The 22,494-nt window shown below is 40.5% G+C and overlaps 2 protein-coding genes across 2 annotated transcripts; one reads left to right on the top strand and one right to left on the bottom strand.

Annotated features, from left to right (window-relative positions):
• Positions 1–1,115: 1,115 nt before the first annotated feature.
• LOC115664784 (dof zinc finger protein DOF2.1-like) lies at positions 1,116–3,222 on the bottom strand. Its single transcript, XM_030586668.2, has 2 exons — positions 2,870–3,222; positions 1,116–2,307 (listed from the first exon to the last, which is right to left on the bottom strand). Exons 1-2 carry the CDS (start codon positions 2,894–2,896, stop codon positions 1,378–1,380), a joined length of 957 nt encoding a protein of 318 aa, XP_030442528.1. The 5' UTR covers positions 2,897–3,222; the 3' UTR covers positions 1,116–1,377.
• An 8,563-nt stretch (positions 3,223–11,785) lies between these two features.
• Positions 11,786–22,132, top strand: LOC115670724 (V-type proton ATPase subunit a1-like). Its single transcript, XM_056309788.1, has 18 exons — positions 11,786–12,160; positions 13,270–13,314; positions 13,443–13,565; positions 13,675–13,782; positions 14,615–14,728; positions 14,857–15,030; positions 15,197–15,334; positions 15,421–15,528; positions 15,681–15,788; positions 15,925–16,073; positions 16,839–16,992; positions 17,147–17,307; positions 18,945–19,151; positions 19,246–19,429; positions 19,514–19,597; positions 20,887–21,086; positions 21,165–21,224; positions 21,533–22,132. The coding sequence occupies exons 1-18, from the start codon at positions 12,020–12,022 to the stop codon at positions 21,735–21,737; spliced, it is 2,463 nt and encodes an 820-aa protein (XP_056165763.1). The 5' UTR covers positions 11,786–12,019; the 3' UTR covers positions 21,738–22,132.
• The last annotated feature ends 362 nt before the right edge of the window (positions 22,133–22,494 follow it).

The raw sequence follows: 22,494 nt of genomic DNA, 5'->3' as shown, positions 1-22,494 counted from the left end.
TGTTCACGGGGCGGTTTTACCAGGTTCTTTGAACCAAAGCCAAAGATGCCCACATCCATCGTTTTCCCTCGCACCTATATTTGGATGTGATTGCTGGTCGGATGGTCCGGGTCGACCCCGTGGGGCACATTTGAAAACAACAGCATGGCAGGAAGAAAAGGATCACAAGGAAATAATGAACGAAAATGGACAAAGGGAGTCCAAACAATTGTCGTTGAATCTGGAAATGTGGCCCAAGGGTACGACCTTGACATGCACAGAACTGGACCGACAAGATCGATCCTCTCGAGAAATCTCAAATCTCTTCTTACCTATATAGCCTCGTGCGTTTAATTAGAAATATCCGCTCTGGATAATTCAGTCGGACGATACGCTTTAAGATTGATATATAAAAAATTGCCTAGCGTACTAACATATTCAATTGAATCCAAGTGTCACGTGACTTCTAAATTGCAATTAATTCATCCGACATAGTAGCTACATAAAAAAATTATATCCTATTTGATCCCCCTCTCTTGTAAAGTGGTCAAACAAACTTTAAAACGATGAGTAATCTACCTGTGATCAATCCAAAATGACGTAAGAGACAATCACCGACGATTGTTTCATGTGAAACCCAGATAATGTCCGATTTCAGAAGCAAAATCCGCCTTGGTATTAGTGCTAGTTCAATCTTCAAAAAATCGCCACCGCATAGAAAATGAAGGACATTTCCAAAGATCCTAGGGAAGCGGACTCTCGATCCCTCGACGACTGTTAGCTTAAAAAAATAGTAAACTTCGCCCATAGATCGTAAAGTTTTTGAGATTGCGCGATACAACATTTTACATAGGAGTTACAATAAAATGTAAGTATACAATCTGTTACAATCCGAGAATCCGTTCCTTGTTGGACGATAGAATTTCTTGGGGAATTCATCCACCGTCATGTAGAATATGGTGCTAATTATCAATCAATAGACAATATATATATTCACCAGCCCGGTTCAACATTCTGAAACCTGCAACAATCATGTAAAAGAAGTGCTCAAAACTCTGCGAATCATCTGAAGTCAGTGCTCAAAACTAAGCAAATCAACTGAAGTCTCGGAGAACTCAGACTGCACAACAGACCACGTAAAATCATTCTCAAAACTCTACTCATTCTCTTTTCTTCACTGAAGAATGACAGTACATGCTCCTTCCTGATCGATTTCAGACAAACTCAACATTTCAGTAGCACAAATTAAGGAGAAATCAAAAAATTTGAGAAGGGAAAAAAACGAAGAAGAATTCCTGAGATGATTCAGTTGGGCCTGATCGTGCAGATAGAACAAAACATTCTAATCTACTGCATTTCTTTTCAAGGTTTAAACATTTGAAACTGTAGGACACGACACTACATGAGAGGGCTATTGAGAAGCCCATACCAAGATGAACCAAGACCATTCCAACTTCCCCTCCCTGAATTAACGTCACCCATTACACCATTCCCGTGATATTGATCTCCATGAATCTGCCACGGACTCCCCCACGAAAACCTATTTGCGCCTTCTCTATCAGGACAAAACAGCTCTTGCTTCATCGATGTTGCTCCAAGAGCTTCATTTGCAGAACCGGCAGGGCTCATCATTTCATGATCACATGATGATGGAGCACCACCACTGTCCACTGGATCTCCCATGTTTTTGTTCATCACATCTGATCCATACCCATAATACAGATTCTGACGATGATGGCTGTCGTTATCATTATTCTGGGTGTTCTCAAGCAAGCCAAACCCGTGCTTCAGGGAATCAAGAAAGCCTCCATTCATGTCATCATGGCCGTTCTTTGATCTGTTGGCATAGGAGAGGATATCATGGCTCGGTTCATGAGGCCCAAGCTGGCCACTGAATGGGAACCTGTGAAGACCAAGGAATGGAAGGGACATGGGATCACTGGACTGATCATAAGTTAGAGAGTGCAAGGTTGTAAATGGGTTTGTGGTGTTGTTATCGTTGTTGTTGATCAACGCTGAGATTAGTCCTCCTTGGTCTTGGGCTCTTCTGGATGATGATGATGAGGACGAGGTCCTACGGTTCTTCCTGCATCCTCCACCGACAGGAACATTCCTCAGGGTCCCTCCTTTGGTCCAATACCTTCGACAGGACTTGCAAAAATACCTGGGCTGCGAGAGACTGTAGTTGTTGTAGTAGCAGAACTTGGTGTTGGTGGACTCGCACCTTGGGCACTTGAGTGCCTCTTCTGGCTGAGGCCTTGGCTTCCTCTGATCTTGCTGTGTTTTAGGGCATATCAACATGCTCTCCAATGAATGAGCTCCCATTTCCTGCATGACCAAACAACACAGCAAATCAGATGGATGAAGTCAAGGATTTTCTCTCACGCGTGCGTGAAAAAGATAAAAAAACACCCATCTATATCTTTCTTGCATATTAAGTGTTGAGAAGAAATGGGCTTGGTACTTTTCTTGCGGTGGTGAGCAAATTTCTAGTCCAATAATGGATGAATATGAATATGTAGGACTCTTTGATTGCCTATTGTAGTTGGAGTCTTATCATTGCCTTTGTTTTGCTTCATCACTTTTCATCCAAATGAAGCATCTCGATCACCATTAGATTCAAAGGAGGTGATTTTTGCACACAAAAAACTGTCGAGAGAAAACATGCAATTGTAACTAGGCTATGTGGTGGCAGACAAAAAAAGTACTTTAACCTATCCAATTTTTCTTGATCACACTATACTCTCTCTTTATATAAAAAGCTTAGAAGACATAGGGATTTCACTACCCATCAGAAAAGGAAAAAAGAAGAAGAAAGGAACAAAGAAAGATTGACTTGAGATGAGCTAAACAAGGGCAGCTCAGAAACGTTTCATGCTGCCTAGCATACCTGGTTTGTTCCACTTGAAGGATCCATGCATGCACTGAACAAAGCAAACCCCAGTTTCTGATTTGCGCACTCGAGAGAGAGCACAAGCGACAAGCTTTAGGCAGAGCACCAGAGAGAGAGAGAGAGAGAGAGAGAGAGAGAGAGAGAGAGAGAGCGCTTTGAGCGGCGAAATCAAATGTTTGTGTAGGAAATCCGTGAGCAGACTGGTCTTGATATATAAAGCAACCGAGAGAGAGAGAGTCCCACAGTTGTGTGCAAGAGAGAGGATGGATGTTGGAATTTTCTAATGCTTTGTCCGAGAGCAAGCTTTAAACACATGAGCCATCATCTGTGATCTATCACTGTACGTGATGATTACTCCTTCCGTCTCTCTCTCTCTCTCTCTCTCTCTCTCTCTCTCTCTCTCTCTCTCTCTCGGTCGCGTGGTTTCAACTATTCGTGGACCCCATTGACCCCTCCTACGCACCAGCGACATTCCCTGTTCGATCGCCAAAGTGCTGCAAAGACCCCATCACGAACCTCGTGTTCCGGAAAAAAACATAGAATAAACGCCAGAAAAGAAGAAAAACAAGAAAACAAGAGGATGAGAACACTACTGAGAAAATGGAAACAAAGAAACACGCGCGTGAAGGTTTGGGTCTCTGATGAAGTAAGCGGTAGGTGCGTCTGTTTCAGTCCTTGTTTGTACAAGTGTTGCTGCATCTTTGTCTACATGATTGGAAAGAGGAAATCTTTCGTTGCAGATGGGATGCATCCCAATAAAAATCAGTATCACATCATTTTTTTTCTAGTGTATTTTGAAAAATTAGCCAAGAGCAAAAGTAATTGTTTTTTTTGTTTTCTTGTTTGGTAGGTCTATGATCATTTCATTGGTGGAGGTTTTCTGATGATGCTGACTAATGATGATGCGAGGGGACAGTGGTGACAGTGGTAGAATGATCTTTGAACGAACTCTCTCCATTCACGATCTGCATCCCTCCCCCCATTAACGTCTTCAAGCCCACCATGGAATTTGCTTGCTTCGGTGCTCATGTGGTCCCTTTAGAAGGGAGCAGGTGTAATGGAAGGATGAGAGGAAATGGACGGATGAGATCCGCGTTCATGGTGCAAGTTCCCGCGACATTGTGCGCATTTTAGATTTTGGTCGATGGACCGATATATTATGCGCGCTGGATAGACTATTTTTAAATATGAAGATATGAATGGAACGGATAAATCACGGGAAAATTCGGTCATCTAATATTTAATTTGCATTCTAAGTTCGTCGAAAGAACATCTTTTTTTGTCTGTCGATTGAATGAACAATTCACCTTCGGCATACGGTCCGTGTAATCGGTTTATTCCACTTTGATGACCCCGTGGTCGTTAATGCATAGGGTTACGTTTGTAAGAATTAAATTAATATCCATATGAACCATACAAAATTCCGCGAATGAATTTATCGAGTCTCTAGTGATCTAGTGATCATTTTCTGAGCATGGACTATTCACGAGGTGCGATCATCTGTAGAATCACGAGAAGAAGTTTCACTCGGAGGTTGCGAGCTCCAAAATCCAAGTTAGGGGGGGACACCATGAAAGGCACTTCCTCTGCAAGTGTGTCCCCTCGACACGATGATCGGGCCAATCAATGGCGATCGGACGGCTCAGATTTCAGCCACTTTTTCATCGTCCCAATCGCGAGTATCTTACCATTTCGAGGCCAAGATTCTTGGATTGGAGGGAAATCCAACGACACCAGCAAAGAATGTTAACCTGTCACCGTCTGTCCGGAGCGGGGAACAATAAGGCCGCAATGATTGATCCCACTCCCGCATCCAAACGAAGATCTCTCGGATCCTATGGATCTGCCCCCACCTCTTTAAATATATTAAAATTTATAAATAAATAAATAATAAAAATTAATTAAATCCACAATAAATACTGACCTAAGACCACTCACTGATGACTTATAATAACTTAATATTCATAGTGGGAATTTGACAGATTATAAAATATAGGAAAGCAATAGTAAAGAAAGGTGCTTCTTTCACTCACCTCCGCGGCCCGTCCATCTTGTTTAGAGCGAATTCCATGACCGTCGTTTCTTATTTTAACATGTCGATATCCGCATATCCTCAATTCTTGCTATAAATTTATCTTCACCGAAAAGAGAGAATACCCTCTGAAAATTTTATATTCCGGTGATCTCGAGACCCGTACAATGAGCGAGACGAAGCCTTTCAAAGTGTTGCTAAGGACCTAAATTATAAAATATGGGAAAGCAATAGTAAGGGAGCTTCTTTCACTCACCTTCATGGCCTATCCGTCCTATGGAGCGAATTCCACGAATGCATTCCCTATTATAACGTGTCGGTGCCCGCATACTCTCAATTCCTCCTTATAACTTTTATCTTCACCAGAAAAAGGGAATACCTATCCCGGTGATCTCGAGATTTGTGCGATGAGCGAGACGAAACCTTTCAAGGTCTTGCTTAGGACCTAATATATTATTTCATGGTGGGAATTTAGAGGATCATAAAAAAAAAAAAAACTAAGGAAAGCAATAGTGTTGATCCACAAAGTGTTAGAATTGATGATAGAGGGTCCCCGGTCAGTTAAATTATGCGGGGCCCGGGTGAGTTGACTGGTCAAAGTTTCCGGTCAAAGGAAGCAGGGGGGGAGGGGGAGAGGAGGGCCAAGCAAAAGAGGGACTAGGGAACCGTGCCCCGGCACATGATTTGATTGCGTCGTCTGTTAAGAAAAGAATCTCAACATCCCCCCTCCCACCCACGACAATCTAAAATTGCGAGCAGAGGGTCTTGGTCTTTGGTTAATGATTACTAAAGCAGATTTTTTTCCATGTTAAGATCGATGTAAGGCTGCGTCGTTGGACTACTGCGACCTCAGTTCACATTATGGATTTTGGAAGCGGCGAAATACCTTGCATCGGGAGTCGTTTTTTGGTTTTTAAGTTAACGAAATAGGTTGTGCACACCACCCGCCTGGGTGGCGCTGTTGGAGCGCGCACTCTTCCTCTCGCAAAAGGTTGAGTGTTCGAATCCCGGGTGCCGCAGGGTGACTTAACCGGTGCACGTGTGTGGTGGCTAGCACGTGTCGCCCCCAGAGTTTACCTTCCGGCTGTCGGCCGTGCGGGGTTCCCTGGGTCATAAAAAAAACTCCCGGCTGTCGGCCGTGCGGGGTTCCCTGGGTCATAAAAAAAAAAAAAAAGGTTGTGCGTCGACTCTAAATAGAAAATAGAGTAAATTCCAAAAAGGAGTTCGAAATAGAGGTATTTTCTTAAATAAGGATATAAAGTGAACATTATCTCAAATAAGGAATTGAAGTGGCTAAATCGTCTCAAATAATAACTTTTGGCCGGTCGGTGACTATTCCGTCATCGGAGAAGAGATATTTTAGTAAAAAAAAATTATATGTATATATATTTTTTATTTTTTTACTTGCTTTTTCTTTTCCTTTTTCTTTTTTCTTTTTCATTTTTTCTTCTTCCCTCTTAGCCGCGCCTGGTCGGGCGACCTCCGCTGGCGTCGGTGTCGGGCGAGGGCCACCCAGCCCGTGTTAGGTGAGGGCCGCCCTCGCTGGCGTCGGGCGAGCGCCCAGGCCAGCCCAGGCGAGGGCGACCCTTGCCTAGGCTGGTATTTATAGTAGTAGTGCCATAACTGTTCCAGAGCGGTTTTTCAATGATTGCACCCATGTTCCTACATATCCGAAAGTTCTGCCCATATTCTCACAATGTTATGTCTTCTCCTTGCACGTCTATTCTTTCGAAAACGTGTGCCTATTGCTGCACGTCCTCAATCACTTTGTTTTTCTACAACTTCCCTCCTGTAATTGATATTCGCTATGCATCTAACTTTCTCTTGATACCTTGACAGCTTGCCAATCTCATTAATCAGTATTTTTGTCGACCCTTGCTACCCATACATCGCTTTAGTCACGTGCTTGATAATACTCACGCTCTAGTCATGTGTTTATCCATATCGGCAACTTGATCACTTTTTGGTGCAAAGATATCGTTTGCTAACATTGATCAATATCGAACAAGCAAGTTTAGGGTAAAGAATATATTGCAGGATGAAGGTGTTGTCGCCGGTGACAACTGTGACAACCGTACATTTCTTAGTATTCGCAATAATTAATATTCACCGATAATCGATACTAGTTTTCATGCACATGTTACGCGCAGGCACGATTAGACTCCAATTCCCATTCAACATAATGAAACGTTGATAAAATTCAAAATGTTAATTGCAGGGAATTTTTTTTTAAAGAAAAAACCTTAACATTATTTTCTTTTATTCACGTTATGCAAGTTATTTTTTAAAAAATAAACCGTTAGATGAACATTTTGTTATTTTTCCAGTAATTAAAAATAAACATATTTTTTAGGAAAAACAATTCTCCGACTCAATTCAAAGCTTGGCTTTTCGAGCAAAGGGTCGTTTGGAATGTTTAGTATGAACTTAATAGCATTAATGAGCTTGTATAGTATAATTGTCTTCACTTACAAAAAGCTTGAATTTTAATGAGCCTATTTATACGCTCAGGGGAGAAAAGGACGAATTTCGCAATTGCAATAAAGCTTCACGAGTAAGATTAGGACAACACCACATTTTTCTTTTTGTAATTTTGACGACTATATTCATTCCGTAAAGAAATTCATATTTCTGCTCTAGTAAGGAAAATTTTACTCAGAAGATGAGCTCTTAAAATATCAAACAAATAAAAAAAACTAGAAATAACATCGGAAAAAAAAAACAATTCCAACGGATACGATTCCACACGTCATATCGACATAAAATCGTTGAATGAACAAAATGTCCTCACTGTAACATATATGTACTTTCTCATCTTTTCAGGTCCAATACATGCATTGATCGATTGATAGTCGTTGTAACGTACCTTTGAGCGATAGATGCACCGCTAAAATACTAGCACCGATTTACTAATTAACATATTAGAACATTCAAATCAATTAAATGAATTTTCAAATGACAAGGCTGTATACTCAACATTTTATCAAAAGTTGAGCACATCACTTGATATGTCAATTTAATAGCATCGTCCTATGAATTTTCTTTTGGATGCAAAGCGCTTGCCGACATGATGGGATTAGGTCGGTGGTGGTGGGGGAGGGGCCGGCAAAGAAGATGTGGGGCGGGTGTGCGGCAACACGTGGCTTCCGGAAAACGGTGACCCGGGAGGCGAATCTTGGCAAGTTTGGGATGGAAGGGAAACGGAGGATAAGAAAATTAGATAACTGGAGAGCCGCTACTATCAACATCGCGGAGGGCCGGCGGTTGGCCCGCTTCAAGGTCGCCCCCAATTCCACCGGGGTCGGGCCCCCCGCCGCTTCGCTTCTCTCGCCGTCCCCCGGGAAGAAAGGCACAGATTCCCCCCCCTTCCCACCACCCCACCCTCCCCACGTCGCTGTCCTTTTTGGTCCCCCCCGCCCGCCGTTGGGGCCGATGCGTAGAAGATTGAAAAGGAGGCGGCGAACTGTCATGTTCGGAGCGAGAAGATTGCAGAGGAAGAAATAGAATCCTAAGTGAAGAAGAAATTGCGAAGTGGTGGTGGAGTTTGAATTCTCCTCGGGAGTTGTTTGGAAGAGGGAAAAAAAAAAAATATTGGAGAGAAAAAGAAAAATAATACTCTTTTCCTTTTGAAAATTACCCTTTCGGCCTCGACTAGACCCCCGTCGCATCGATTTTGAAGATAGAACAGAGGGGTGAATTGGTAAATCGAGTTTGACAAGAGACGCGATCCGCAAGTGTTTCGCCGAACCGCGAAGAACAATTGCTGCGGGGGGGCCCTTAAAATTTAGTTCCTTGTATTTTCAATCTCTATCGGTTCCATAAATGATTCCCGAGAATATATCATGTACGTTGCTATTTATGGTACCCACTTATTTTTACTAACTCTTTTGTATTAAGTTACGGCAATTTGTCTTGCAATCGACTCGTTACAACGTTTATATATATAATTATAACGAAGCGTCTTATGATATATTTAAGAGATCGTAGAAGTGCATGTCCTCCCATATAGTAGAACTATTACGGATTAGTAATCGGACCGAACCGGTCTTACAAAGAGCCGGCCTTGATGCTGCCGCATTTGCATTTCTGCAACAACATTTTCAACAATGTTGCAATTGCCATCGCATTCGTTCAATACTTTGATAACATGCTTTACTTCGTGGTCTTGGGAATGCCTGTCTTCTGCCAACTCCGTGTTAAATTTCCGTTGCTTAAATGAGATTTGCTTATATAAACTAGCTGAGCAATTGAATAGAGAAATGAAACCGAAAAAGACAAAGGTAGGTCGATTCCCGAATCAACGCTGAAACCGGCCAATACGGTATCGGTTCTAGGGTTGACCGGTTCGGTTTCCAGTTCTTCGGTCTAGAACCTACCTGCCATGAACCGATTACCCTAATTCAAGCTTTCTCCGTATTTTTTTTCTCCATCTCATTCGTCCACTCTTTTCCAGAGTGGAAAAGGAAGATACGACAGAGAAAACAGAAAAACACGACACTAATGAGTCCCGGACGACATTGATAATCGAGAGAGAAACGTCCAAGTATGAAGTTATCCTTGAACGTTACTGTTTGGAGCTTGAGCCTGTAATATGCACAACACAACTGAATGGTTTTTGAGATTGTAATGGCTGTTAAAGAAGAATTCACGTTCCGATGCCTCGTCAATCCATGCGATACCTGCACCTCTCAGCAGTTCAACGTTTTTTTTTTCAAACGTAGTTTGAACTTTGAACCGTTTTTTCAGCTATAGGAAATCTTATATATTCACCTGCTGGGGTAAATTACACAAACAATCTTAAACTTATTGTACATATACCAATTTCGTCCTAAACTTTTCTATTTTGCCAATTCGGTCCTAAACCTTGGTACGAAATTTCAATATAGTATTTCCAGTTAATTTTCGCTAGAATAACCCCCGACGTGGTGGTCCGGTCGTCGTCGGCAATCCTGCGTGGCACAATTCCACGTCAGCGATTTACGACGAAAATTGACCGAAAGGACTATATAGGATTTTCGCGCAAAGAATCATGACTAAATTGAATAATTTAGGACTGAGTTGACAACAGCTTAATAGATTCATGACTAATTGGACAATTTCCCCACATCCGATGTGTTGATTTCCTTTTTTTTTTTTTCATTTTTCTTCTTTTGGTCGCTATGTCAGTATATGTAGAAAGGCTTTAGGAAATGTGTGGCCGGCAAAAGTTGCAAACCTTCTTAGAAATCCCAACCTCGCTCTCTGATGTAATTGGGCCGGACGGCCCAAATTAGCCCATCTGGTCCGAGTTATTTCATGAACACTCTTTTCGGTGTCGGCCCCTAATGAACAAAATTACGCTCTTTGGAATCTGGATTGGGCTGTCACTGTTCACTAGACGAGCTCCAGCCTCGTCTCCTGGGAAGTTGCAATTTCTTCGTGGTATGTGCCAATTTCTTTTTAGTCCTCTAATTTATGCAGCCTTTGGCAATCGGGTCCTCGAACTTCCTTTTGTGGTGCAAATCGAGGCCTCTTAACTTACTTGATCTTTTCATTTGTCATCCTTCTCAATCATCACACTTAATTATGTGAACATGGTTGCTTGACTTTGACGCGCTCATTTTTTATACCTTAAGATAGAGAGGAAGAAAAAAATATTAGAACAAATAAACACGTTGCAAGTCCATATCTACTTCAGAAAAAATAGATGGGAAAATTTCAAAGAAGGACCTAAAATGCCCTTATTTTTCTTAAATAAGAGCATGAAGTTGACATTATTTTAAATAAGGGCATAAAGTGGCTAAATCATTTCAAATAAAGACTTTTGGCCAGCCGGCCAATATGTGACTATTCCGGCCATCGAAAAATGAGTATTTTAGTCACAAAAATTTTTAGTACATTTTTTTGATTTTTTTTTTACTTTCCTATTCTTTACCTTTTCCCTTTCTTTTTTCCTCCCCTGGCCATCTTCGTGCCCCATTGATGCCCTGCCGAGGTAGTCGGCCTTAGGTGAGGGTTGCGCTAGTGTCGAACAAGCGTCGCCTTACTTGGCCTGGGCGGGCGAGGGTCACCGTCGCCTGCGCAGCCTAGATTTACACTTGCCCGACGTCGACAAGGGCGACCTCGCCTGAGTCTAGCGACCTCCACTGGCTATCGTCGGGAGGGAAAAAAGAAAAAAAGGAAAACAGTTCAAAAAAGAAAAGGACGAAAAGGCCCTTCGGCAAGTGAGGTCAAGTCCTTTTTTGGGACCGATATAACCATTTCAGGCCCATATTTGAGACAAGAACACTTCAGATTCTTATTTGTGAAAACAATGACACATCATGCCCTTATTTGAAATCGCAAAGGTGAATGATCACGTTTTCTCTCTTTTACTTGATTTAACATTCAATAGTTATTTACCTCGTCAATGTTGGTATAACCCGTTTACATTTCTTGCAATTGTCAGTCCGATTTAACATGTAGATCGTATGACAATTATGAATTGATCGATGAAGGTTATCTATGTTTGTGCATTTGTAATTTATTTGGTAATGAATCATGAGAAATTCTTATCATCTCCGTTTTATATATTCAAGGTTATTTACATCGATATGTCGTTCATACTAAACATTAAATATGATATGATATAAAATTACCCGGCTTTAAATTGCGATTCACCAAATAGTGGATATAATATATTGAATTCCATATTTTATCCTGTTCCGATGACTAAAAATCCAAACGACCAAACTCAGTTTTAGAGTATCGCCCTGTCATGTTCAAAGGAAAAGGCAACGTTGGCAATAGTCACAATGATTTATTTATAACATCTGATCTGCAAGGGAAAGTGGAAGCAAATCTGTCGAATGGGAAGCAAATGAATCCAAAACTGAAATGAGTAAAATAAATCGTTGTCTTGCAAAAACGGAACAACCTAATTAGCCCACTAAAACGCGGGCTCCGGGGGCTTTTCAATCCGCGTCAAAGCGCATTCATATTCTCTCCTTCTCCTGCCGAGACGATGACGACGGTTCCGTTCCATCAGATCTGAAGCCAGCCGGAGCTCCGACGCCCATCGCCGGTCGCGCAACGTTCACACCCCCTTGCGCGGAGGCCAAAACCGCCGCTTCCGTTCGGCGGAGCGGGAGAGAAAAATGGAGTTCTTCGACAACTTGCCCGCCATGGATCTGATGCGCTCCGAGAAGATGACCTTCGTGCAGCTCATCATCCCCTTCGAGTCCGCTCACCGGGCCGTCACTTATCTCGGCGAGCTCGGCCTCCTCCAGTTCCGCGATGTAAGCATCCGACTCCGTCGTCCCTTGATCTCGAGTTCCAGATCGAATTGGCGTTTAGTTTTTGTCGCTGGAGGGCGATTCGATGAATGTACTTTTAAGTGGAGTAGGAGTTACTGATCAATGACCCAGTCAGGGCGGAATGATTGTTTTCTTCGTGTCGAGTTACGAAGCGATGCGGTAGGATTTGCTTTTAGGGACTGTATGTTGCCATTGGATCGCGTAGTTATTGATTTTGCTTTTTCGGGCCATAGTATGGTGCAAAAAAGGGAAATTCAGTGAAGTGGAGGTGAGTAAGAGCTGTTCAGATTAAATTTAGGAGGTCGGTAACCTAGAAGGGCTTGGGACAATGCATAAAGAATCTCATTGGCAGGATTCGAGATATTCTGAATGAGAGATGCCTTGTTTTAATACAATGCATTGGGATGAGAGATATAAAGGACTTTCAAGTACGAGCTAGTGATTTGGATGAGAGAGTTACGGACTCTCGAGTGGCATCAAACTTCTTATGTAATCTATTGGCGACGGAGTCTCTCACTCTTGGCCACGTAGGCACATAGACAATTGGAAGAAACCATGGACTGTACATTAAATTGAAAAGAAACAGAAGACCATTAGATCACTAGCATTTTGGGCAATAGCTTCCGGGTAAAGAAAATGAGAGACTAAGAGGGAAATGGTAAAATGGGGTCCCGTAGCTTGAGAAATCTTTTGCTTCGTGAAAATCTAGGGCGAAAGTGAAGTCACTTATCGAACCTTAGTAATTTTCTTTCCTAAGCTAATTTCTGTAGAGGTTGTCTTCTTTGATGTCAAATATATGTTTTGCTGCCAAAATATAGAATCTTTTCACGTGAGAAGCAGATTGACACAAAGAAACGCCATGATATATCATTCTTCAAGAGATTATTGTCAAAGAAAATTATCAATCTAATTGAGCCTTTTCTCCCCCCCCACCATTTTGATTTTGTTTTTGATCTGGTATAAATACCATAAACTGACTGATGAAGAAAAAGAAACCGAAATCAAAGTTTTGTGGTGTTATAGGAGGTAAGATAGTTATACTGGTAAGCAATATGTACCTGCTACTGCTCAATGATGTTACCCTTTTGCAGCTTAATGCAGATAGAAGTCCTTTCCAGAGAACGTTTGTTAATCAGGTACCTTTGCAGCTGTAGTTGACATACTTTTGTAATGCACAAAAGGGCTTCAGATTTTGCCAAAAAATTCCATTACCATCCAGAGGAAACGTCTCTGATACTTCTTCCTTTTGGAATGCCATTGGCAGGTGAAACGATGTGGAGAGATGTCACGAAAATTGCGCTTGTTCAAAGATCAGATCAGTAAGGCTGGTCTAGTATCTTCCCTGCACTCGGCAACACAACCAGATGTCGAGTTGGAGGAATTAGAGGTTCATTTTTTGTACAATTGCTTTTCCTGCTTGCAAGGCTTCGCCTTGAGATTTTGCATTCACAATTGGATAATTCAACTGATATGCTGCATGTGATGTTTGACCATAGATCCAACTTGGTGAGCATGAACATGAGCTAAATGAGATGAATGCAAATAGCGAGAAACTTCGTCTGGCCTATAATGAGCTTCTGGAGTTTAAATTGGTTTTGCAAAAGGTATTTTCCTTTCTCCTTCCTCACTCTGGCTTTGTTTCAAGGACCAACCAGCTACCTCAATTTCCATATTGACTTTCTTCCTTTTGCATTGTAGAATTGATTAAAAGTCTAAGTTAGAAGATCTTCTAAACCTAGCTTCTTTGGTGAATTGTGGAATAATAAACAGATTATAATATTAAGTATGACAGAGGCATGTCCTCATGTCCTCCTTAGGACATTTTTTGCTTGCCAAGTTGTGTTGGCTGGAGTTAAGTGCTGGAATCTTGTCTTCTGGATTTACTGTACGGATGCTGTATCTGAGCTTCAATGGAGGTAGATTGGTGTATTGTTTCTTTTGATGGACAGGGGCTACGGGCTGTTCCAGTTGATTGGCAAGCTATTTTTGCCTCATATATTGGTGCTTTACTGGCCAATTTCATGAGTAGGTTAGAGTATTAATCTGGCTGCTGTTTGTCATACATGAAATGCGTGTGCTAATCTGAAGTCTGAAGATTGGATGAACTTTGTTTGTTGGTATCTTTGGATGTAAGGTTAAAACCTCTCTCTGATTCGACTATGTTTCAGAGTCTGCTGGTTAATCTTGGATAGGCATTGAAAACTTTTGCTTTCTAATATCATCTTGAAAATGAAGGGACAAAGAGAGGCTTTATGGGACCCGAGTCCTGCCCCAATGGACCTCGAGCTTAAGAATCTTCCTCAATATAGCACAGTGTTGGAATGATTATAGCTTAACAGCATTGTAGGAAAAAAAGGCTTAGTTGTGGTTGTCACTGTTTTAATCTCCTTGAAGGGATATTGATTGTTTCATTTTGTTCTGTGGGGCCACCACCAGGCAGGTGGTTTTCTTGTCTCAGGAAAGAGTCCTGTGGTTGTGGAGGATAGAGAGTTGGACGAAAATATTCACTCAAATGGTGACTATACTGACACAGCATCCTTACTTGAGAAGGTATTTTATTCATTGTCATGCTGAACTTTATGTGCGCTTAACTGGCACTGCTGTTGTCTTTTTTGTGGATAATACTAGCGTTTTTTCTTAACTTAATATATCTTATGTGGAATACTGTTGGCTTTCAGGAAATGAGACCTGAAACAATGGAGCACTCTCGTGTAAGATTTATCAGTGGCATTATATGTAAGTCAAAAGTGCAAATCTTTGAGAGGATGCTTTTCCGTGCCACAAGAGGAAACATGCTTTTTAATCAGGCGCCAGCTGATGAAGATATAGTTGATCCTGTAACATCTGAATCGGTACCTACTTTTTTCAGCAAAATCAAATCTACTGCCCAAACTCCTTTTCTTCTAATAAAATTTTTCATCGACAATTTGTCCTCGAAATTCATCTATTTTTGTGTAGTTCTGTGGAAGCTTGTTCTTGAACAGTCTCTGACCACTTCTTTTGTATTTGTTCTTGCAGGTTGAGAAGATAGTGTTTGTGGTTTTTTTCTCTGGAGAGCAGGCTAGAATGAAGATTTTAAAAATCTGTGAGGCATTTAGTGCTCACTGCTATCCTGTTCCTGAAGATATAACCAAGCAAAGACAAATCAGTCAAGAAGTAAGTGGATTTCAGGAAACTTGGCAGACTTAATTCTTGTTCAATTGAAGAGAGTACTTGGATGAAAGTGTTTTTCTTGGTTTCAGGTTCTGTCTCGGCTTTCTGAAATAGAAACAACCTTGGATGCTGGTTACAATCACCGAAACAAAGCTCTTAGTTCCATTCAGTTTCACTTGAACAAATGGATGAGCATGGTAAGTTGCAGTTTAAATCGCTAAGAAATAAACATTGGTATTATGGCTCTATATTTTCCAGTGAAACAGACTTGAGAGTAAGGCTCGAAGATATTTTGTTTCATTAAACTTTTCTAGTTAAAAAAACTGATTATGTTTCCCATGCTTTTCAGGTAAGGAGGGAGAAAGCTATATATGACACATTGAATATGCTGAACTTTGACGTCACAAAAAAATGTCTTGTTGGAGAGGGTTGGTGTCCAATATTTGCAAAGGCTAAGGTTAATTGCTATGCAGTTCTCTTTGAGCTCTTCAATTTGGTTTTATCTGGTGACCTAGTTCGCCAATTCATTGTTATGTATTTCAAGTGTAGTCATATTCTACTTTCTAAAATCAAAATTATTTTCTCTTTTACAGATTCAGGAGGCTCTGCAACGTGCTACATATGATAGCAACTCACAAGTTGGAATAATATTTCATGAGATGGATGCTCCAGAATCCCCTCCCACATTTTTCAGAACAAATCGTTTTACAAGTGCATTTCAGGAAATTGTTGATGCTTATGGGTGAGCTCAAATTGCTGCTATATGTGATGCTTATTGCAAGTTGCATGCTATCCTTTGTTTTATTCTTCCAGAGGAAGCTGAATCTGCAGAAGTTAGCATTTAGCCTTGGTTATGATAGACTCCTATTGACAGTGATTTGTGAGTGCTTTGAATGAGTTTGTCTTTTTGTGGTCTGGACGTGCATAACAGAATGCTTCCTTCTGAAATGCAAAATAAAAATCAACAGTTGAAATTTTGTTATTTTGAAACAATCTTTCATTGTCTTCATTCTTTGAATAATATCTCATAAGATGATAGTTTCTAGAAATGTGTTCAGTATGAACAGAGCTACTTCTTTAAATTTTTAACTTATTATGCTTAACGCAGTCACAGTAACTCCAAGATCAGTAGTTCTGATGCACCTACAATCCAAGGATAGTGCCAGCCTAGACTTTAGGACTTTTATTTTATTGGATACAGTTATTTTACTCCTTGAACTGTATGATCAGTTGATAGGCATAATTTTTTTGAGTGGTTCTGCAAAATATTTCGCTATTGATTCTTAGGTGTTTTGACTTTTCTCAGCACAATTGTTTTTTCTCATTTTATGGGTGCATTTGCCTTTTGTTTTATGTACAAAAGTTCGTCGACAATTGGCTTTTATTTTAATACATGTCAGAAGAGTGGACATGTTCGTCGTGAGTCTGAAACATCATCAACAAAGAGTGGATGTTTTTTATACTTCAGTTGAGCATCATATTCTGATGTGACAATGCATTTGACCAGTGTTGCTGGGTATCAAGAAGCAAATCCTGCAGTCTACACTGTCGTTACGTTTCCTTTCCTTTTTGCTGTAATGTTTGGAGATTGGGGCCATGGAATATGCTTACTGCTTGGAGCTTTGGTCCTTATCGCGCAGGAAAGGAAGCTCACTGGTCAGGTATGTTATCCACTGTGAAATTGATCTATATGAAGCACTTTCGCAACTGATTGAGGCAAAGTCAAGAGTATTTCGTTCAAAGTTTTCCTATAAGTCAATGCTATATGCTTTGACATGTGTTTCTATATTTAATGAGCGTATTTACTGGTGCCAGAAACTTGGGAGCTTTATGGAGATGCTCTTTGGAGGGCGTTATGTCCTCCTTTTGATGTCTCTCTTTTCAATTTACTGTGGACTGATATACAATGAATTCTTCTCTGTTCCATTCCACATATTTGGTGGGTCGGCTTACAAATGCCGAGATGCTTCTTGCAGGTTTGTCCTTTTGTTTCCTTTTTGTGCTAGCATCCAAAGCTTCCATGCTGATTAAGATATCAATGTTTAACTCTTAGTTTCAAGATATTCTTCCATGAACATGGTACTTCTCTTTTTTTTGGAGAGAAGTGTTGGGTACGAAAGTTGGCTCTGAATCTCTGATACCAATATGTTTGGTCGAGGAAGCTCTGATACCGATTGTCGAGTGTAAATATTGATGGGCACTTAAGCAAACAACTTACTTTTATTTTTCAATGAAACAAAGTACACGTAAAAACATAACACTTCTAACGTCACCCACAAATTCATGGAAATCAAGTTCTCACCACTCTTGCAGACACAGGCCACTTAACTCATGCCCCACACAGCTCACAAAGAGCACCACACTCTCCAGGTTTCTTTCATCTTGTGTCCCGAACCAAAACAAGAGTAAACATGCCTACTTATATTACTTGCTCAATAGCAATACATAAATATAAGGAGTCCACGTGAACTTGCAAATTTGTGTCCACGAATGACCTTAACTTTTCATGAAAGGCTATCTTCATTGAGAGGTTAACTTCTTGGGGAGTTTAAAAGGAAAATTCTATACTTCCTAGCTTCTTTGAGAAGCTAAATAATACAAGGCCAAATTCTAGAATAGTCTTTTAGGTAGATAGACTTCTTCAAGAAGCTAAGTTGGTGTTGTAATTTTAGTAAAAAGTGCTGGTGAATATTTATAACTCCTTAACTTTTTCAACGAGTCTACTGTCAAATCCTTTTCCAAATCCTTTTCCGTTTTCCTCCCACATCCCTTTTAGTTGAGAATGAGAAAAGGAGGCTTCAGTGAAAGGAAGCACCACCTGAGAACATCATCTCCTTCCGCTTATATTGGAAGTAATCTCTAGTAAAATATAAGTCCATTAAATCAATTCATGGGTCACTTAGAAGTCACTTGAGCATGTATGATGTGGCCTCATCATCATGATAATTTGGGCGTTCGCATGTTGCTGCAAAATATCACTCAAGTGATTACGAGAGCGAGAAATCTGACAAAATTTGTAATACTTGAAGTAATTGACATCAAGGCTATGTAAAACGTTTCTCTTTGACTTCTTATGATGTTAATATAACTTATGCTTCCAATTTCTCCATCCTGTGAAAATCAATCACTAGATTAATTTCTCCATCTTGTGAAAATCAATCACTAGATTCAATATTAGCGAAGAAGCCCATAGTCCAATTTGGATTATCAGGGCGAGAGCCTCCAGCAAATGTTTGTACATGATATGTAGTTGGGGTTATCATTGCCTTAGGTAGCTTTTGCCAGAAGAAATCGGCTGTCGTTTAGTGTAGCTAGTTTCCACTTTCAAGATAGTCTGCACTTTTTGGGCTAAAGTCAGGTTGCATTTATAGGTATCCGTTGTGGTCTCAAGGAGTTTCTATTTTTCTTAACTTTTCCGGTCGGATTGGATCTGAAAATTTACTATTTGCTGTAGTTTAGCCCTTTCGCGCTTAATTTGCAATTTCTTCACTTAAATTCCACTATTTAAGTTTCATCGAGTAAATCCATCCTACTGTTAATCGGTTGTGCCTTTATTGTGCTTGAAATTGTTTATTCATGCAAATTCTTAATTTGACTTGGTTTGTTTTTTCAGTGATGCCCATTTAGTTGGTCTGATCAAATACCAAGATCCTTACCCATTTGGGGTGGATCCTAGTTGGCGAGGGAGTCGTTCAGAGCTTCCTTTCTTGAATTCTCTCAAAATGAAGATGTCAATTCTATTGGGTGTGGTGCAGATGAATCTGGGTATCATACTAAGTTACTTCAATGCACGCTTTTTCAAGAGCACTTTGGATATCAGGTTTTCTCTCTCACAATACATAGAGTGACTGCTATTCTATATTTATTCGGTAAGATGTGAGAGAAGTATTAACTTAAACCTTTTTATATGTTAGGTTCCAGTTTGTGCCACAAATGATCTTTCTTAACAGCCTGTTTGGGTATCTTTCACTTCTCATTGTCGTCAAATGGTGCACTGGTTCTCAAGCAGACCTTTACCATGTGATGATTTACATGTTTTTGAGTCCCACCGATGATCTTGGCGAAAACAAACTTTTCTGGGGCCAGAAACCACTTCAGGTGACTGTTTTAAATGTTCTCAACTGAGAAGTTGTATACATTGGCTTTACATCTCATTTTTACAGCAACTGAATGTCATTGCAGATCATTTTACTGCTTTTGGCTCTAATTGCTGTTCCATGGATGCTCTTCCCAAAACCTTTTATTTTGAAGAAGCTTCACTCTGAGGTATGTTCAAACCTGGAATTTCTAACCCACCCGAGGCGCATAATCTTGCTTTTGGTCCCAAATCTTTGGGGTTGCTTTTTCCAATAAACGTTGCTTAAATATGCTGGATGCTTCCGATTATGGTTTCCCTGTTTCTTTTGTTCTTTTCTAGGATAAGTTTATCTCAATTCGCACATCTCTCCTTTGAGGAATATATTGAGTTTATCTAACTTATGTGGTCGCATGTAAGATTTGTCTACATTAATGTCCTATTTTCTTGTGTTCCGGTTAGGTGGTATCCCTGACTAACTTCGGGGGCCCGGACTAGAGTAATTCCACCTCAGTGGTTGGGTCAAAGGCAGACGATACATGTCATTGATAAGGAATAAGATCCTTGTGACCTGGCCTGCTTCGTGAGGCACAAGGTCACAGTTGTTTACTTAGTTGGCCAACCCTTGAGTGAAAGTAAATCAGTACATAACATTTATCTAGAAAGGGAGGCAGCTGAATCAATTTGAAGGATTTAGATTAAGTAGGAACAGCACAAAGTGGATCGAAATTTAGTCTGGGAACAAGAAAAGGGCCTTGTAGGTAGTGCTCTGAATAGGAGCTAGATACCTGAATCTCTCAAATAGCTAACTTAGATCGATTGTGCAGAGAGGAAATTAGTGAATCAACTGTTCTGCATAAAGTATAGGTTGACGTTGGATTCACATGTTGAGGCGTGACGTCTGTAAATATACATAACAACAAATAGATGACCATATTCTCATGAATCAATTAGTCACATTGCTGGCTCAACTATTGAGCAGCTTGGAAGCCCCGATTTTGAAGTCATGTTTGAGCGATCAGGATATTGAAAAACCCTGTATTGGTGCATATTTAGCTTATAAAGACAACGGTAAACCAAAATGATAAGAAAAGAATGTTTTTAGCTATTTGATAAGATAATTAGGAACGCGTTGATAGGATGATTGATGTAGCAGTTATATGATGGTAATACAGAGAAACCAGAGAAAGGTGGATGAAAATTGTGATGTAGAATACATATGAAGTGGCATTAGATACCCTGAAGTGCGTAGAAGAGTAATGCCATCTAGACCGTGTACTGATGGTGTGCGTACAAACTATAAAACACAGCTGAGCTATACATTTTGCTCCCATCCCATCCCCATCCCACGCCACTCCACTCAAAGAACAACGCATATGTATTCATTTTCTTTGTAAATTCAGCATCTTAATTCTTTATCAATTGTGAACATGAAGATTAGTAGATGTTCTGTATCAGTTATTTTCCTAATTCATTGTAGAGATTTCAAGGCCGTACCTATCGGATGCTTGGCACCTCTGAGATGGATAATGATGTAGACACAGAACCTGATTCTGCACGGCAGCATCATGAGGAATTTAATTTTAGTGAGGTCTTTGTGCACCAAATGATACATTCCATAGAGTTTGTCCTTGGCGCAGTTTCAAATACAGCTTCGTATCTTCGTCTTTGGGCGTTAAGGTAAAGCCTTGACTTTCATCATTCAGCATTCTTCATTATATGCCACCATTCGTAGTGATGAATATGTTGCTTTTACAGCTTGGCGCATTCGGAGTTGTCAACTGTTTTTTATGAGAAAGTTCTATTACTTGCCTGGGGGTAAGTTCTTTTCATTGACTGTGTTGCAAGTTATAATTTTTTGCCTCGTCTTTCACCAGCAACACCTCTGCATGATTCCAATTTTATATCTAGTAAGCTCGGACATGATATGACATTTGTTTCTTCATCAATCACTTTGCGTGTCTGACCCTTAGTCTGTTTACATCAAATCGAATTAAATTGGCCATTGATGTTTCTAACCTCGTGTGAGATGCACAACTTACTTCTCTGCCTATCTAATGTGTTCAGATGTGCTCAACGCTGTACTATTTTTTTCTAATCAATCACTGTCTGTTAATCGATTATAGGTACGACAGCTTTATCATCCGTTTAGTGGGGCTAGCAGTTTTTGCTTTTGCAACTGCATTCATATTGTTAATGATGGAGACCCTCAGTGCTTTCCTTCACGCCTTGCGTCTTCACTGGGTAGAATTCCAAAATAAATTCTACCATGGTGATGGCTACAAGTTCAGACCGTTTGCTTTTGCCTTGTTAACTGAGGAGGAAGATTAGTTATATAGTTCATCAATCTGAGAGTTTATAATTCATCAATCTGAGAGTTTGGTTCGAAATATACGTTGTACAAAGAAAGGCCCGGCATCCCTAACCATCGAAGCAAGGTCGAACACCGACAGACTCCCCACTTCTGCAGGCAGATGTTATGTTTTCCCTTCGGTGATCAACATCTGACGGGAGGCTCTCTCTCAGATCCTCAGAACTTGTTTTGCGAGGATTCCTCTGCTTGGCAGTTCGACTTGAGATAATTTTTCTCATTTTCTCCCATGAAGTTGAGATTTTTTGTAAAGCAAAAAGGAAAAAAAAATGAGGTGGGAAATCCTTATACACGTAACTTTTGGGGTTTTCAGAGTTGTAAAATAATACCACATCCAGAGAGGGATTTAGCAGAATGTCAGGCCACCCTGTCTGTATGTTCCAAATTTTTATTTTTATTTTTGGGAAAGGATGGAGTGTGTATAGAAGATTCTTGTTGTCAGAATAAATTTTGTAGTACTCAATGGATAGAGAATTCTATTCGAAAAGAACCTTTGTCTACATCTCCAAACGAGTATTGCTTTCTAAGCCATGCGCGGTTTAGTTGTTGTGGGTCTCATTATTCCCGGGGCTGTTGAATTTCGATAATTCTATGGTTGGGCGGGTTAAGGCGCATTTCAATTTGTGTGTTTGCATGGAAATGAATTCTCATATGCTTTACCAAGAAGGGAAGGGAGAATGGAAAGCTTCTTTGGATGAAGCTGGAGGGGAAAATCGG

The sequence above is a fragment of the Syzygium oleosum genome, unplaced genomic scaffold (genome assembly GCF_021117445.2).
Source record: "Syzygium oleosum isolate NSW1041296 unplaced genomic scaffold, Sole_v2.1 Sole_v2.03, whole genome shotgun sequence".
Lineage (NCBI taxonomy): Eukaryota > Viridiplantae > Streptophyta > Magnoliopsida > Myrtales > Myrtaceae > Syzygium > Syzygium oleosum.
This window is presented reverse-complemented; position numbering and strand designations above follow the sequence as displayed.

Bases quoted from the DNA above. Each gene is read 5' to 3' on its own strand.
- LOC115664784 (XM_030586668.2), bottom strand. From the start codon at position 2,896: ATGGATCCTTCAAGTGGAACAAACCAG. The intron at 2,308-2,869 runs GTATGCTAGGCA...TTGGTCATGCAG, and splicing joins CTTCAAGTGGAACAAACCAG to GAAATGGGAGCTCATTCATT.
- LOC115670724 (XM_056309788.1), top strand. From the start codon at position 12,020: ATGGAGTTCTTCGACAACTTGCCCGCCATGGATCTGATGCGCTCCGAG. The intron at 13,315-13,442 runs GTACCTTTGCAG...TGCCATTGGCAG, and splicing joins AGAGAACGTTTGTTAATCAG to GTGAAACGATGTGGAGAGAT. The intron at 15,529-15,680 runs GTAAGTTGCAGT...CATGCTTTTCAG, and splicing joins TGAACAAATGGATGAGCATG to GTAAGGAGGGAGAAAGCTAT.